The sequence below is a fragment of the Scyliorhinus torazame genome, chromosome 8 (genome assembly GCF_047496885.1).
Source record: "Scyliorhinus torazame isolate Kashiwa2021f chromosome 8, sScyTor2.1, whole genome shotgun sequence".
NCBI classification, from domain to species: domain Eukaryota; kingdom Metazoa; phylum Chordata; class Chondrichthyes; order Carcharhiniformes; family Scyliorhinidae; genus Scyliorhinus; species Scyliorhinus torazame.
In genome coordinates, this window is record NC_092714.1 from 63,666,995 (window position 1) to 63,682,164 (window position 15,170).

The 15,170-nt window shown below is 49.4% G+C and overlaps 1 protein-coding gene across 1 annotated transcript in view; it reads right to left on the minus strand.

Moving 5' to 3' along the window:
- Positions 1-15,170, minus strand: part of spag17 (sperm associated antigen 17) — a 382,475-nt gene that overhangs the window by 185,172 nt on the left and 182,133 nt on the right. Inside the window, exons 26-28 of the mRNA XM_072513741.1 lie at positions 5,362-5,472; positions 1,690-1,898; positions 891-1,017 (exon numbers count right to left, since the gene is read on the minus strand). Coding sequence (XP_072369842.1) covers positions 891-1,017; positions 1,690-1,898; positions 5,362-5,472 — 447 coding nt within the window. The remainder of the gene's footprint in view (positions 1-890; positions 1,018-1,689; positions 1,899-5,361; positions 5,473-15,170) is intronic.

Here is a 15,170-nt window from a genome sequence, read left to right on the forward strand (position 1 = left end):
CATCTGGGTAGATTGGGGACGTCAACGGGGAGCTGTCCGACGAGGCCGTACTTAGTGCCGTTTTCTACACTGTGGAGCTCTGCTCGATGAAACTCCTCAGAGCAACGAGAGATCGGGATGCCATTTTTAAATGGCGTCCCAATTTCTTTAGCCCACAATGCAACCCTCAAACCCCCAATTCACTATAAGGAAGTTTCCGGGCCCTCCTCCCTGCACCCTCCCGCACCCTTGCAGAGCAACCCGGCCCAATCACAGACGCGCTACAAATGGCAGCCTGGCACCCTGGCAGTGCCCCTGCCAGCTGGCAGTGCCACCTGGGCACCTTGGCAGTTCACCCAGGTGGCTTTCACCCAGGTGGCAGTGCCAGGCTGGCAGTGCTGGGGTGCCACCCTGCCCAGAGGGCATGCAGCTGGGGGCTTCCAATCCTCTGGGAAAGCTCCATAAGTGCCGTTCCGTCTGGCCCTTGTTTGGGGAGACCAGCAGTGAATGGCGCTCGCTTGAGGACTCCAAATGAGGGAGAGAGTGAGATCCCACGACTTGGGTAGATATCTGGACGCATATTAGAGGAAACTAGTTGTTTCACTCTAATATGCAGGTTTGCCAGAAAGTGATCCTGTCCACAATGGGCGGGATTCACATCACGGCGTCTCGCGAGATCGCATTAGATCTCGTGAGGTGTGGCATGTTGGGTAGATTCTGGGAGTGGGATCTCCCGACAGCTACCGGTCACTTTGCACCGCACTGTTTTTCGGCCGCAACACGACCGGTAGATCCCACCCAAAGCGTGTTTTGTAAAAAGCTATGCATTACATTTGAAGCTGCAACATTTAAGGCATTTTGGGAAGTATTGTTACTGTGTAAAGATTTCAAAAAACATAAGAAGGTCAGACCTATAAACTCCTCAGTGAAGTATGTTATTAAGAGTCCATCTGGAGAACATGCATTCAGACACATGAACGCTGGAAGTTCCAGACCATCTTCTGAAGAGGCTCCTTGTTCAGTTTCTTCAAGTTCCACCTGTACAAGGAAGCATGGATTACATTCACAGTAGGGCTGCACGGTAGCACAGTGGTTAGCACAGTTGCTTCACTGCTCCGGGGTTCATGGTTCGATTCCTGGCTTGGGTCACTGTCTGTGCAGAGTCTGCACATTCTCCCCGTGTCTGCGTGGCCTTCCTCCGGGTGTTCCGGTTTCCTTCCACAGTCCAAAGATGCGCAGGTTAGGTGGATTAGCCATGATAAATTGCCCTTAGTGTCCAAAAAGGTGAGGTGGCGTTACTGGGTTAATGGAATAGGGTTGCGGTGTGGGCTTAAGTAGGGTGCTCTTTCCAAGAGCCGGTGCAGAGTCGAGGGGCCGAATGGCCTCCTTCTGCACTGTAAATTCTGTGAATTCTATGAAAAAAAGGGCAATGGACTGACTATTACCAGCCATGCTGCTGTAGCTGGTCAAAAAGTTTAAGTTTACCTTCCCAATTGGGCCTCCTTTATTCTTTGAATTTGGAGCATCCTCTGTATAAACTGTTGGAATGGACCTGATTATTGGTAATGATACCAGATGGAACTGACCATATTAATGATAAAGGAAACAGCTTAATGATCACTTAACAGAGCAAAACCTCCCAGTGATTTGTTTTGGTTGATTGGAATAACATATCAATAACACATGAAGTGAAAGAAATGCAAAATGTACCTTTTGTTCTTCTTTTTGTTGTTCTATTTCCTCAAGTGTCAAATGTGTATTAAGATCTTTCTTCTGCTTGCCCTTTCCTGACTGAGAATTTTTGTTTTTGGCAGTCTTATCCGACTTAGCAGTAGCTGGTGGAGTGGGTTCAGGAACTGATGGAAGCATGTAGATGGGTGGGATTTTTAAAATATCAGCTAGTACCCGGTCTTCCTTGTCTATAAAAATAATTTTTAATATTGGGTGTGTGTATGATGCTGTTCCCTATGCACAATATCATTGTTTGTTCTGAACACTATAAATTTCATTGATCTACAGCACATACCCTACATTGTTCAACATCACAGCAGACTGCATGTTCTCTACAATCTGGAAAACTAGATTGTGACATAGGGATTGTAACAATTGACCATGCATGTTCTTATATCCGTTTGTAACATGCATTATAAAGTACTCTGCTTGGACAAAAACAATTGGTTTGTTTTAGTTCAAATACATGAATAAACCAAATAAAGTTTTAATAGAGACATTAAATCAATTCCCCATCATTGTATTACAGCACAAGGTACATGGCTTTATCCCCATTATGGACTAAAACGTGCCCAAGTTATAGTTCTTTACCTGGCATTAGTCTTTTTCTTCACTGAGCGCATGCATGCATACACACTTCAGCTTTGAGCGTCATAATATTATTGATAACTAAAATGACAAATCTCTCTTGCTGCCTCAAACTGACTTCTTCAGAAAATGCTAATGAGGTAAAGGTTAATGTCACCCTTGCCTGCACGTGTGCCAAGGATTGGCTTGCTAAACTGCAAAATTACGACCTTATGCTGACATCTACACCAACAATATTATCTGTTTAAACATATGGATGAAAAATTCACTAAGTATAAACAGGTCTGAAAAGTGCTCAATTACTTCAATGGTGGTGCTAAAGCACAAGATTTGTGGCCATGGTAATCTCTCCAACCATGTGTGTCCGCTCAACTTTCCCATCAAGTTGGTGACGAGTTCAATTCCTTTGACACAGTTTTTGCGCTGTTCTGCTGATTTCCACTTACCAGAGGGCATGGATATAGAGTTTCCCCCGATCATCCCAAAGATTAGGACCTGGTGAATCATGAAGATTGAATGTGCAAGTCTAAATGTTGAATCCGATCTCGATGTTTCTGGTTGTAAAGGACTTTTTGTGCACTGGCATGGCATTAAGGGACAGGACAATTATGGTCATCTCCCCTTGCCTGCACCATGCTCCTCTTGGAATCTTGTGGCTATCAGTGTGGAACGGACATGTCTTCCACATCATGTTTCTTCAATAGCACTGTCACATGGAAGCTGACCTTCATCTCCCTCTTCAGTCTTTTAGTTTCCTGTGCTTTATCATCTGAGGAAGTTCAGAGCCTCCTCCATGTCTCCCTATGGCAAGGGATGCTCCCCACCCCCCATCTTCTCTTTGGAGCAGGCATGATGATGTGGGTTATCCTCTGTGGGGAGTACTGCAGAGCAGTCCAACATCAGAACCGCATCTTCTGGGATGCCAATAGACTGCTTGACAATGGATCACATGGAGCTATGCACCAGATTGTATCTCTGCTCTGCAGCTACACTGAGGATGACACAAGGGTATCATGAGCCATTATTTGAGCCGATACCCTTTTTCCCCAACTGCCAGCCCTGCATTCAGAGGCCCTTTGAATATGTGAAGCGCCTGGGAGTGACCAAGGAGTGTATTTCTGATGATCACACAACAGTTGAATGGTGAGGAAGTGGAAACTTTTGTGGTAATGAACATCAAGTAGAACCCTTTTGTGGTAATGAAGGCAGAGAGTAGCAATGGACGGGTGCTTTTCTGATTGGAGGGCTGTGACTAGTGGTGTTCCGCAGGGATCAGTGCTGGGACCTTTGCTGTTCGTAGTACATATAAATGATATGGAGGAAAATGTAACTGGTCTGATAGGTTTGCGGACGACACAAAGGTTGGTGGAATTGCGGATAACGATGAGGACTGTCAGAGGATACAGCAGGATTTAGATCGTTTGGAGACTTGATCGGCGATGGCAGATGGAGTTTAATCCGGACAAATGTGAGGTAATGCATTTTGGAAGGTCTAATACAGGTAGGGAATATACAGTGAATGGTAGAACCCTCAAGAGTATTGACAGTCAGAGAGATCTTGGTGTACAGGTCCACAGGTCACTGAAAGGGGCAACACAGGTGGAAAAGTAGTCAAGAAGGTATACAGCATGCTTGCCTTCATTGGCCGGGGCATTGAGTATAAAAATTGGCAAGTCATGTTGCAGCTGTATAGAACCTTAGTTAGGCCACACTTGGAGTATAGTGTTCAATTCTGGTCGCCACACTACAAGAAGGATGTGGAGGCTTTAGAGAGGGTGCAAAAGAGATTGACCAGGATGTTGCCTGGTATGGAGGGCATTGGCTATGAGGAGAGATTGAATAAACTTGGTTTGTTCTCACTGGAACGAAGGAGATTGAGGGGCAACCTGATAGAGGTCTACAAATTTATGAGGGGCATAGACAGAGTGGATAGTCAGAGACTTTTTCCCAGGGTAAAGGGGTCAATTACTACGGGGCATAGGTTTAAGGTGCGAGGGGCATGGTTTAGAAGAGATGTACGAGATAAGTTTTTTTACACGGAGGGTAGTGGGTGCCTGGAACTCGCTGCTGGTGGAGGTGATGGAAGCAAGGACAATAGTGATGTTTAAGGGGCATCTTGACAAATACATGAATAGGATGGGAATAGAGGGATACGGACCCCTTTTCTTTGTTCTTTGTTTATCAGGGGCTGCTGCCTTGGAACCCTCATAGCCATATGTATCCAGTCATTGCATCCAGTACATGAGGAAACCAGAGATAGCCGCAAACCCATGAAAGCTAGCAGCCTGCCAATTTTCATTGAGCATGAACTTCACATAACGATGAGCCTTACTGTATACGTTATCTGTCACCTCCTTGATATATTTATGTGCCAAGGACTGCGAGATGCTGGATAGGTCCCCTACACATCTCTAGAACAATTTGTAAGCAAAAAAACTGAAAATGGCGGTGAGCTTCTTGGTAATTGGTAGGGGATGTCCTCCCAGTCCTGGGGTATTAAATCTTCCCACAGAATATGGTGGAAAAAAGATCCACCACATCCTTGGACAAGTGCACGAAGACAAATTCTTCTCTGGTAGACCGTTGGTCGTGGGAGTCACCTCCATGGGATGGGTCTAATCTCATCCTTTGGTTCTTACTGGCGCTCCACCGCACCTCTCAAAGTAGCGCTAGGTGGCACCACATCTTTCTTCTCTTCCTTACTTGGATCAGTACCATCAAGAAGGCAGCATTGAACCCAAGTTCTGTTATTGAATCCTCTTTCTCCCTGTTGCCTGATAGATGTAACTGATTAATACTGGACAAATATTGTAACGCCCACACATGCAAAGATAAAGCCACCCGTGCCTATGCTACTGGCCTGTTGCTGACACATCCTCATAGCGGAGCCCAAACTCGTAGATCTAGGAGATCAAGATGTCAACCCTGGTATTTGACATCTCAATTCCACGGAAGAGGTTTGTTCATGAAATGTGCCACCTTACCAATTTCACTCCTGCGATCTCTGATCTGGTATACTGATTAATCAATCGCATTTTGCGCTTTAATTTCTTCTCACTTCACCTTTTTTCTGTTCTTTTACAGGATGTTTGCTGAGAGTTATGGTTATTCCATCATCGAGGACAGCCGAGAATGATTGAAACTTGCTGGTGGATTCTTGTGTTTTTTCCTCCTCTGCAAGGATCAAATAATTATACAATTAAATATTTACCCTGAAAAATGAAAGTTCAGATTTTGCCATGTTGGTTGCCCAACATTTTACCCTGCAAGATACTTGGATACTATTTAAAATGATCCTGCTGTACTTCGAAATAATTATCGTAGTACCATTTTCTCATGATACAATGAGGCGATAATGCTGCAGTGGTATCAGGATTGCAGTTTGTAGACACATCACTGAACAGAGCTGACTTTGCACAACAATAGAAAATTCATTCAAATATTTTTGTGGCATTTTATGTTTATCCCATATGTTGAGAGGGAACCCTGTTCATTCAGTGACACTGAAGCAGGAGAAATTCTGACAAACTTCAGGCAACAGCTGAAAGTTGGCCTCTGTTTGGTGGCCATATACCAAGGAAAGATGGTATGACTACAACTACGGTAACAACTTGCACATAAGGAAAAATGAACACCAAGCCAAAGTAAGCAACATTTTAGCAAGAATAAATAAAAATGTGGCCAGTTAACCACAGTTAAATAAATGAATAGCCAAAATTGCATCTATCTTTCATATAACTAAATCTAATAGATCTAATATTTAGTTCACAGAATCATAGAATCACACAGAATCACAGAATTCAGTTGCATCAGATTTTAAAACATATTCTGGGAAAGTCAGCCCTCCATACCTCAACCTCCTCCCTTCCTATCTATTTCATTCAAGGAGGCCTTGTTTGGTTTCAAAATTCATTAAAAAGTAATCAAATTGGATTTCCGGTGGAGTTACGCAGGGGGAAGATGTGCATGAGGCGGCTCCCGCTGTTCTTTTAGCCATTTTCACCCACTTTGTGGGGTATTTTTTGTTTAAAAATCCACTTGTTTAATGGGGAAAATGCCCAGGAATCGGGGGAAAAAACCCTGAAAACAGAGGTAAGTCAACTCGGAGCTCGTCGGTGGAGAAAATGGCGGAGACTGCTTCTGTTACTCCGGCCACTCCACTAATGGCCGAGATGCTGAACGGCACTTTGGTGTTGTATTCTGTCGTCTTGTCCTTGTAATGATTCATACAGAACTGCTGATAACTTACTTAAAATGATGATTTATTAGTTAACACATGGAAGGCTAACATGTAGAATGCTATACAGACAAAGTTGCTCTGGAATTACCTGATGTGCGACTGCAGCACGGTAGCATAGTGGTTAGCACAATTGCTTCACAGCTCCAGCATCCCAGGTTCGATTCCTGGCTTGTGTCACTGTCTGTGCGGAGTTTGCACGTTCTCCCCGTGTGCGCGTGGGTTTCCTCCGGGTGCTCCGGTTTCCTCCCACAGTCCAAAGTGTCATGATATTCAGGTACACAGCATAGCACATACATACATACATACTGATGGACAGATCAACGGACCAATCAACACACACAACACGACAGCCAATCACAGGCAAGAGCATACAGTACAAAACAGGGAACACAACACTTCCTGGGCACTCGAGCAGGAGACGGCTCAGGGCACAGAGCTTATTGCAGGCCACTCAGACATCCGCCATGTGCTGAGTGCCACTACAAGATAGAATTAGGAATAGGTCCACAGAATCAAGGGTCATGATCAAACCTCAGTAAACAGTTCACCAATGTAAATAGATGTTTGAAATAAAACTGCATTATACCATTCACAACCGTGTTGGTTCATCTGTGTGGCAGAGCACCTAACACTTCATAATACCAGGAGTGAATTTGGTACCTACCTAAAAATCTTCCGGAATCTGCCATCCTGCGCCATGGACACCGTCAACACACCGCAGCCGCTGCAAGTCGCTGGAAACCGCGGCGTTAATTGGAAGCTGTTCAAACAGCGCTTCCAGCTCTTTCTGGAAGCCAACGAAAAGGAAAGCGCCTCGGACACCAGAAAGATCGCCATCCTCCTCACCACGGCAGGTCAACACGCCATCCATGTCTACAGTTCCCTGGTGTTCGCGGAAGGCGAGGATAAAACCAAATACACGACGGTCCTTCTCAAGCTCGACCAACACTTCAACGTCGAGGTCAATGAGAGCTTCATTCTCTTCCAGCAGTGCCTGCAAGGTAAGGATGAGCCCTTTCAGTCATTCCTTACGCATCTCCGCATCCTCGCGCAGTCCTGTGGTTACGACACCACCTCCGATTCCATGATTTGGGACCAGATCGTTTATGGGGTCACCTCGGGCACCGTACGCCAGCAGCTCTTAAAAATAAAAGGCTTCACCTTAGCCTCCGCAATCGAAGCCTGTGTCCTGCACGAAAACGCGACTAGCCGCTATACCCAATTTCAGGCGGCCGAATCGGCACGGCAGGGGTCCTACGCGGCCGGATCGGCGAGGCACGCGCCCTACGAGGCCGAACGGATCCAGGTGATCTAGTTCCTCCCGGCCCGCGGCACGGACGAGGGCAGACATTTCGCGTGCTTTTCGAGGTCTCCCGCGCTTGTGCGCGCCAAAAACTACGGCAACACTGAGGGACGTGATGCGCAGGCACGCTCGATGCAAGACCGAACCGCGCATGCGCAGTGGCGCAACGAACGCCATGACGTCACGACGTGCAGCAACTGTGGAGCCGCACATTTAAAGCGGCAATGTCCCGCAAGCACCCGACAATGCCTCCGCTGTGGCAAGGTGGGCCACTACGCTGCTTGCTGTCGAGCAGCTCAACCTGTCAATGTTCCCCAACTCCGACAACCTCGCAGGGACGTGCGGACCATTCAGCCTCCTTATTACGAATCGTGCCCAGACGATGTCCAGACCAGTGACACAGACGACCGGGACGCCTTCCTTATTGCGGTCATTGATGGGAACCGAATGTCTCCACCCAGGACCCACCAGCCGGTGCAAGTTAACACGATCAATCCGGATGATGAATGGTGTGCCACCCAAACGGTCAACCGATCACCGATAACGTTCCGCCTGGACACTGGCGCCTCCGGCAACCTCATATCATGGTCAGCCTTCTACGCCATGAAGGTCAGACCACCAATTCAGCCGTCCCGTTGCAGGATGGTCGACTACAACGGGAACGTTATCCAGGCCATGGGATCCTGCCAGCTCCAGGTGACACACAACAGACGCATGGCCACACGCTCATTCCAGATAGTCGGCTCATCGACGGACTCCCTGCTAGGCGCACAGGCATGCAAGGCTCTCCACCTCGTGCAACGAATCCACTCACTCTCCAGATGGCACATCTGACTTCCCGGATGCAGAGTTCAGTGCACAGCTCCAATCGCTCCTCGCCCACAACCAGGAAGCATTCGAGGGCATGGGAACACTGCCCTACACCTACAGAATTCGGCTCAAACAGGACGCCACCCCTGTCATTCACGCACCTCGCAGGATCCCAGCGCCACTCAAAGACCGCCTCAAACAGCAGCTGCAGGATCTCCAGGACCAAGGGGTCCTGTCCCGGGTCACGGAGCCCACGCCATGGGTCAGCTCCATGGTGTGTGTTAAGAAGCCCTCCGGCGAGCTCCGGATCTGCATTGATCCAAAAGACCTCAACACCAACATTATGAGGGAACACTACCCCATACCCAAACGGGAAGAGATCACGAGCGAAATGGCCCGGGCTAAAATCTTCACGAAACTGGATGCCTCGAAGGGTTTTTGGCAGATCCAACTGGATCCGTCCAGCCAAAAGCTGTGCACCTTCAACACCCCTTTTGGCAGGTTCTGCTACAACCGAATGCCATTTGGCATCATCTCGGCATCCGAGGTCTTTCATAGGATCATGGAGCAGATGATGGAAGGCATCGAAGGGGTGCGCGTCTACGTGGACGACATCAGCATCTGCTCCACCACACCACAGGAGCATATCTATCGTCTCCAGCGCGTCTTTGCGCGCATACGCGAAAACGGCCTGCGCCTCAACCGAGCCAAGTGTTCTTTCGGCCAAACCGAGCTGAAGTTCTTGGGGAGCCACATTTCCCGGTCAGGGGTTCGTCCGGATGCAGACAAGGTGAGCGCCATTACAGCCATGCCGCAGCCGGCAGACAAGAAAGCAGTGCTACGCTTTCTAGGCATGGTCAATTTCCTGCGGAAGTTCATTCCCAACCTTGCCTCCCACACGAGAGCTCTGCGCCACCTCGTCAAGAAGTCCACGGAGTTCCAGTGGCTACACACACACCAGCAGGAATGGGAGGAGCTCAAACTTAAGCTCACCACAGCACCAGTGCTGTCGTTTTTCGACACATCTCGTGCCACTAAAATCTCGACTGATGCCAGCCAGTCCGGCATTGGGGCGGTGCTCCTACAGCAGGATGACACTGCGTCATGGGCCCCGGTCGCCTATGCCTCGCGGGCCATGACCCCCACAGAACAGCGCTATGCGCAGATCGAAAAGGAGTGCCTGGGCTTGCTAACCGGGTTAGACAAGTTCCATGACTATGTGTATGGTCTCCCCCGGTTTACCGTTGAGACTGACCACCGCCCCCTGGTCAGCATCATTAACAAGGATCTAAACGAGACGACCCCTCGCCTCCAGCGCATCCTACTTAAACTTAGGAGGTATGACTTCCAACTGGTCTACACCCCGGGTAAGGACCTTATCATTGCGGATGCCCTGTCTAGAGCAGTGAGCACGCCGCCAGATTCGGCGGGGTTCGTCTGTCAGGTCGAGGCGCAGGTGGCTTTCACATCGGCAAATCTGTCAGCTGACGACTCCAGTCTGGCCCGTATTCGCCGAGAGACTGCGGCTGACCCCCTTCTACAACGTGTGATGCGCCACATGACGGGAGAGTGGCTAAAAGGGCAGTGCCGGCAATTCTACAATGTCTGAGACGACTTGGCCGTCATTGATGGTGTCCTTCTAAAGCTGGACCGGATTGTGATTCCGCACAGCATGCACAAGCTGGTCCTCGACCAACTACACGAAGGCCATTTGGGGGTCGAGAAGTGCAGACGGAGGGCCCGAGAGGCGGTATACTGGCCGGACATCAGTGATGACATTGCCAATATGGTGCTCAACTGCCCCACCTGCCAAAGGTTTCAACCGGCACCACCTCCTGAAACGCTTCTGCCCCATGAGCTAGTGATGCTCCCCTGGGCGAAGGTGGGTGTGGACCTCTTTCACGCGCTCGGCAGGGACTACGTCATCATCGTTGACTACTTTTCCAACTATCCGGAGGTCATACGCCTGCACGATTTGACATCGACCGCTGTCATAAGGGCCTGCAAAGACACCTTCGCTTGCCATGGCATTCCGATGACTGTCATGTCGGACAATGGGCCCTGTTTCACCAGCCAGGAATGGTCATCTTTTGCTGCCTCGTATGGTTTCACACAAGTGACATCCAGCCCTTTGCATCCCCAGTCCAATGGAAAGGCGGAGAAGGGCGTTCACATTGTCAAGCGGCTCCTCTGCAAGGCTGCTGCTGCCGGATCGGATTTCTGCCTAGCCCTGCTAGCCTATCGCTCGGCCCCACTAGTCACTGGCCTCTCACCAGCCCAGCTGTTGATGGGTCGCGCCCTCAGGGCCACTGTGCCTTCCATTCTGGCACCCACAACCAACCATGCTCCGGTACTACACAGAATGCAACTGCAGCATGGTCGCCAGAAGACGGCTTTTGACACACGGGCAACTGATCTTCCCGCCCTGGCCCCTGGAGACGAAGTCCACATCCACCTACCAGAAGGTGGCTGATCAGCACCTGCCGAAGTTCTCTGACGCGTGGCTCCCCGCTCGTTCCTGGTTCGCATGCCTGATGGATCCATTCGTAGGCGCAATCGCTGGGCTCTTTGCCTACTTCCACGCTCGCTACGGGACCTTACACCGACACCGCGCCCTCCTGTTGTTCCTGACATCAACTTCGTGGAGCTGCCTGCCACCATGCCCCTTCCGTCGTCGCCCGTGGCCAGGCCCATTCCTCAGCCGGTGGTTCCAGACCTACCCTTGAGGCGGTCGACCCGAATTCGTTGCCCACCTACTAGACTGGACTTAAGAGACTGCTTGTACATTGCACTCATACTACCACTGTGTTAACATGTTTATGTTCTTATCGTTACAGGAATTCGTTTTATCGTTCAACCGTTCTTTGTTTATGGTACAACCTCGTTGTTATGTCGCACTCGACATCGCCCCTTGTATATAGTTTAGCCCCATGTACATGCTGTAAATATTGCACACACACACATTTAGCTACACTCAGTACACATCTCTATTTATGACCACGTAGGCACATGTTCTTGTAAAAAAGGAGGGATGTCATGATATTCAGGTACACATCATAGCACATACATACATACATACTGATGGACAGATCAACGGACCAATCAACACACACAACATGACAGCCAATCACAGGCAAGAGCATACACAGTACAAAACAGGGAACACAACACTTTCTGGGCACTCGAGCAGGAGACGGCTCAGGGCACAGAGCTCATTGCAGGCCGCTCAGACATCCACCATGCCACTTCAAGATAGAATTAAGAATAGGTCCACAGAATCAAGGGTCATGATCAAACCTCAGTAAACAGTTTACCAATGTAAATAGATGTTTGAAATAAAACTGCGTTGTACCATTCACAACCGTGTTGGTTCATCTGTGTGGCAGAGCACCCAACACTTCACAAAGATGTGCAGGTTAGGTGGATTGGCCATGCTAAATTTCCCTTAGTGTCCAAAATTGCCCTTAGTGTTAGGTGGGGTTGCTGGGTTATGGGGATAGGGTGTAGGTGTGGGCTTGATGGGGTGCTCTTTCCACGAGCCAGTGCAGACTCGATGGGCTGAATGGCCTCCTTCTGCACTGTAAATTCTATGAATCTGCCCTTGTGTACGCCTTACTACCAACTGACGATAGCCGGATGTCACATGACTGATGTCTGACGCCACCTGCAAGTGGGAGGTCGCATTGCTGAGTATATGCGGTATTATTCACAGGCATATCACCACACTTGGCAGTGAAGTTTGAGAAATAATGGCGGGTAGTGTCGGGGGATCTCCCCAAGTCAATGGAAGAGGCCCTGGCTCCCATTCGGTTGGTGTGGAGAAGACTAATGAAATGGCAAAAGCGCATGGCATTGAGATACAAGACATGGAGGTGTCACTTTCAAGGAATAAGGGCCAGATTGCCTCTCTGGAATTGGAGATAACTCTGATGGCTGAGGCGAATAAAGTGCTGACGGGCAAAGTGAATGATTTGGAGAATCGTTCAAGGAGACAAAATATCCGCATTGTGGAGTTGCCAGTGGGGATGGAAGGCCCAACTCCCACAGAGTATTTTGCGATGAATTTTGGGAAAATGGTGGAGAAGGCGGACTCACGTCCTCGCCTGAGGTGGATTGAGTCCAATGTACACTCAGTCCAACAAACCACCACAAACAGTAATTGTGAAGTTTCACAGCATCTAAGAATAAGAGCGGGTCCTGAGAAGGCCAAAGGAGCATCACAACTACAAATGGGAAGGTTGTGCCATCAGGCTTTATCAGGATGTGGGAGCAGAACTGGCAAAGAAGCGGCAGCGTTCAACAAGGCCAAAGCTGCCCTGTATATAAGTGGAGTCAGATTTGGGATGGTGCACCAGCTAAAAGTGACTTTTGAGGGGAAAGACTATTTTTTTGATACGCTGGAGGCAGATTCTTTTGTAAAAAGCATGGTCTGGGTATGGGTTGATTGAGGTTTTTGAGGCTTTTTTGAATGTTGGGAGCAGGCATGTGGATATGGGGAGTTGTTCGGGTTCCTTGTTCATGTTCATTCTTGCATTTTGTTTTTCTTGTGTGAGTTGAGTGTTTTGCTACTTGGACTTGGGTGGAGGGTTTAATTCTATGGGGTGTTTTGCTCTATTTTTTTATAACTGTTGTGAAAATATATATCTCCATGTAGGAGTACTATGTTTTAAGGGGTTTTTATATTTTGTGTCCTTTTTCTGTTAGTATTTTTCTTCACTCTGGGTGGGAGCAGCCTTGCCAGCTGAAGAGTTGGCTAACGAGAGTGGTGTTGAGGAGTTGATTGCAGCTCATCATATTAGTTTTGTTTTCGATAATGAGCTTAGTGTTTTTGTTCGGGTTATGGTTATTAGCATTAAGTTTTTGTGATTTTTATTCGCCGTACTGCTTTTTGTATGTATATTTGGATGTGGTATTGTTTAGGGTGGGAAAGGGGTACTTTGCTGATGGTGACTGCATATTTTTCTTTGTTTAATTTTGTTAGTGGGTTTGGCGACCATCTTGGGTGGGCCTCGTTGCTGTACTTTCTATGCATCTATTGGAAATGGCTGACTATGGAACTAGGGGGGTGGAAGGCGCCCAATTCGTTTGGTCACCTGGAATGTCAGGGAGTTAAATAGCCCAGTAACAAGGTCAAGAGTATTTCTCCACTTTAAAAAGTTTGAATGCTGATGTAGGGCGTCATTCTCCGACCCCCCGCCGGGTCGGAGAATGGCCGTTTGCCGCCGTGAATCCCGCCCCCGCCCCCGCCGAAGTCTCCGGTACCGGAGATTGGGCGGGGGCGGGAATCGGGCCGCACCGGTTGGCGGGATCCCCCACTCGATTCTCCGGCCCGGATGGGCCGAGCTCCCGCCCAGAAATTGCCTGTCCCACCGGCGTAAATCAAAGCTGGTATTTACCGACGGGACCAGGCGGCGTGGGCGGGCTCCGGGGTCCTGGGGGGGGGGGGGTGCGGGGCGATCTGACCCCGGGAGGTGCCCCCACGGTGGGCTGGCCCGCGATCGGGGCCCACCGATCCGCGAGCGGGCCTGTGCCGTGGGGACACACTTTCCCTTCCGCCTCCGCCACGGCCTCCACCATGGTGGAGGCGGAAGAGACTCTCCCCACTGCGCATGCGCGGGAAACTTTCAGCGGCCGCTGACGCTCCCGCGCATGCGCCGGGAAACTGTCAGCGGCCGCTGACGCTCCCGCGCATGCGCCGCATTTCCGCGCCAGCTGGCGAGGCAACAAACGCCATTTCCGCCAGCTGGCGGGGCGGAAATCCCTCCGGCGTCGGCCTAGCCCCTCAATGTCGGGGCTAGGCCGCCAAAGATGCGGAGCATTCCGCACCTTTGGGGCGGCGCGATGCCCGTCTGATTGGCGCTGATTTGGGCGCCAGCGGCGGACATCACGCCGTTGGGGGAGAATTTCGCCCCTGGTGTTTCTGCAGAAGACTCATTTGCGGGTCAGAGACCAGGCAAGGTTGTGGAAGAGGTGGGTGGGCCAAAATCTTCATTTTGGCTTTGATGGTAGGGCAAGGGGTGCATCAATTTTAATCAATGAAAGCATTTAATTTTCTACCGTTAAGATCTACCAATGACAGACATGTTATTGTTTGTGGGTCTTTGGCGGAAACCTCGGTGGTCCTGGTTAATGTCTACACTCCAAACTGGGACGATGCGGGTTTTATTAACAAGCTGCTAGCCTCCATCCCTTTTTTAAAAAATTTAGAGTGCCCAGTTAATTTTTTCCAATTAAGGGGCAATTTTGCGTGGCCAATCCACCTACTGTGCACATCTTTGGGTTGTGGGGGTAAAATCCATGCAAACACGGGGAGAACATGCAAACTCCACATGAACAGTGACCCAGAGCCGGGATCGAACCTGGGACCTTGGCGCCGTGAGGCAGCAGTGCTACCCACTGCGCCATCGTGCTGCCAAAGCTAGCCTCCATTCCTGATTTGGATTCACAGTTTGACTGTGTTCTTGGTTCCAGGATGGATCGATCCCACACCCAAATCTCTGAATCCATCAGGGGTGGGAA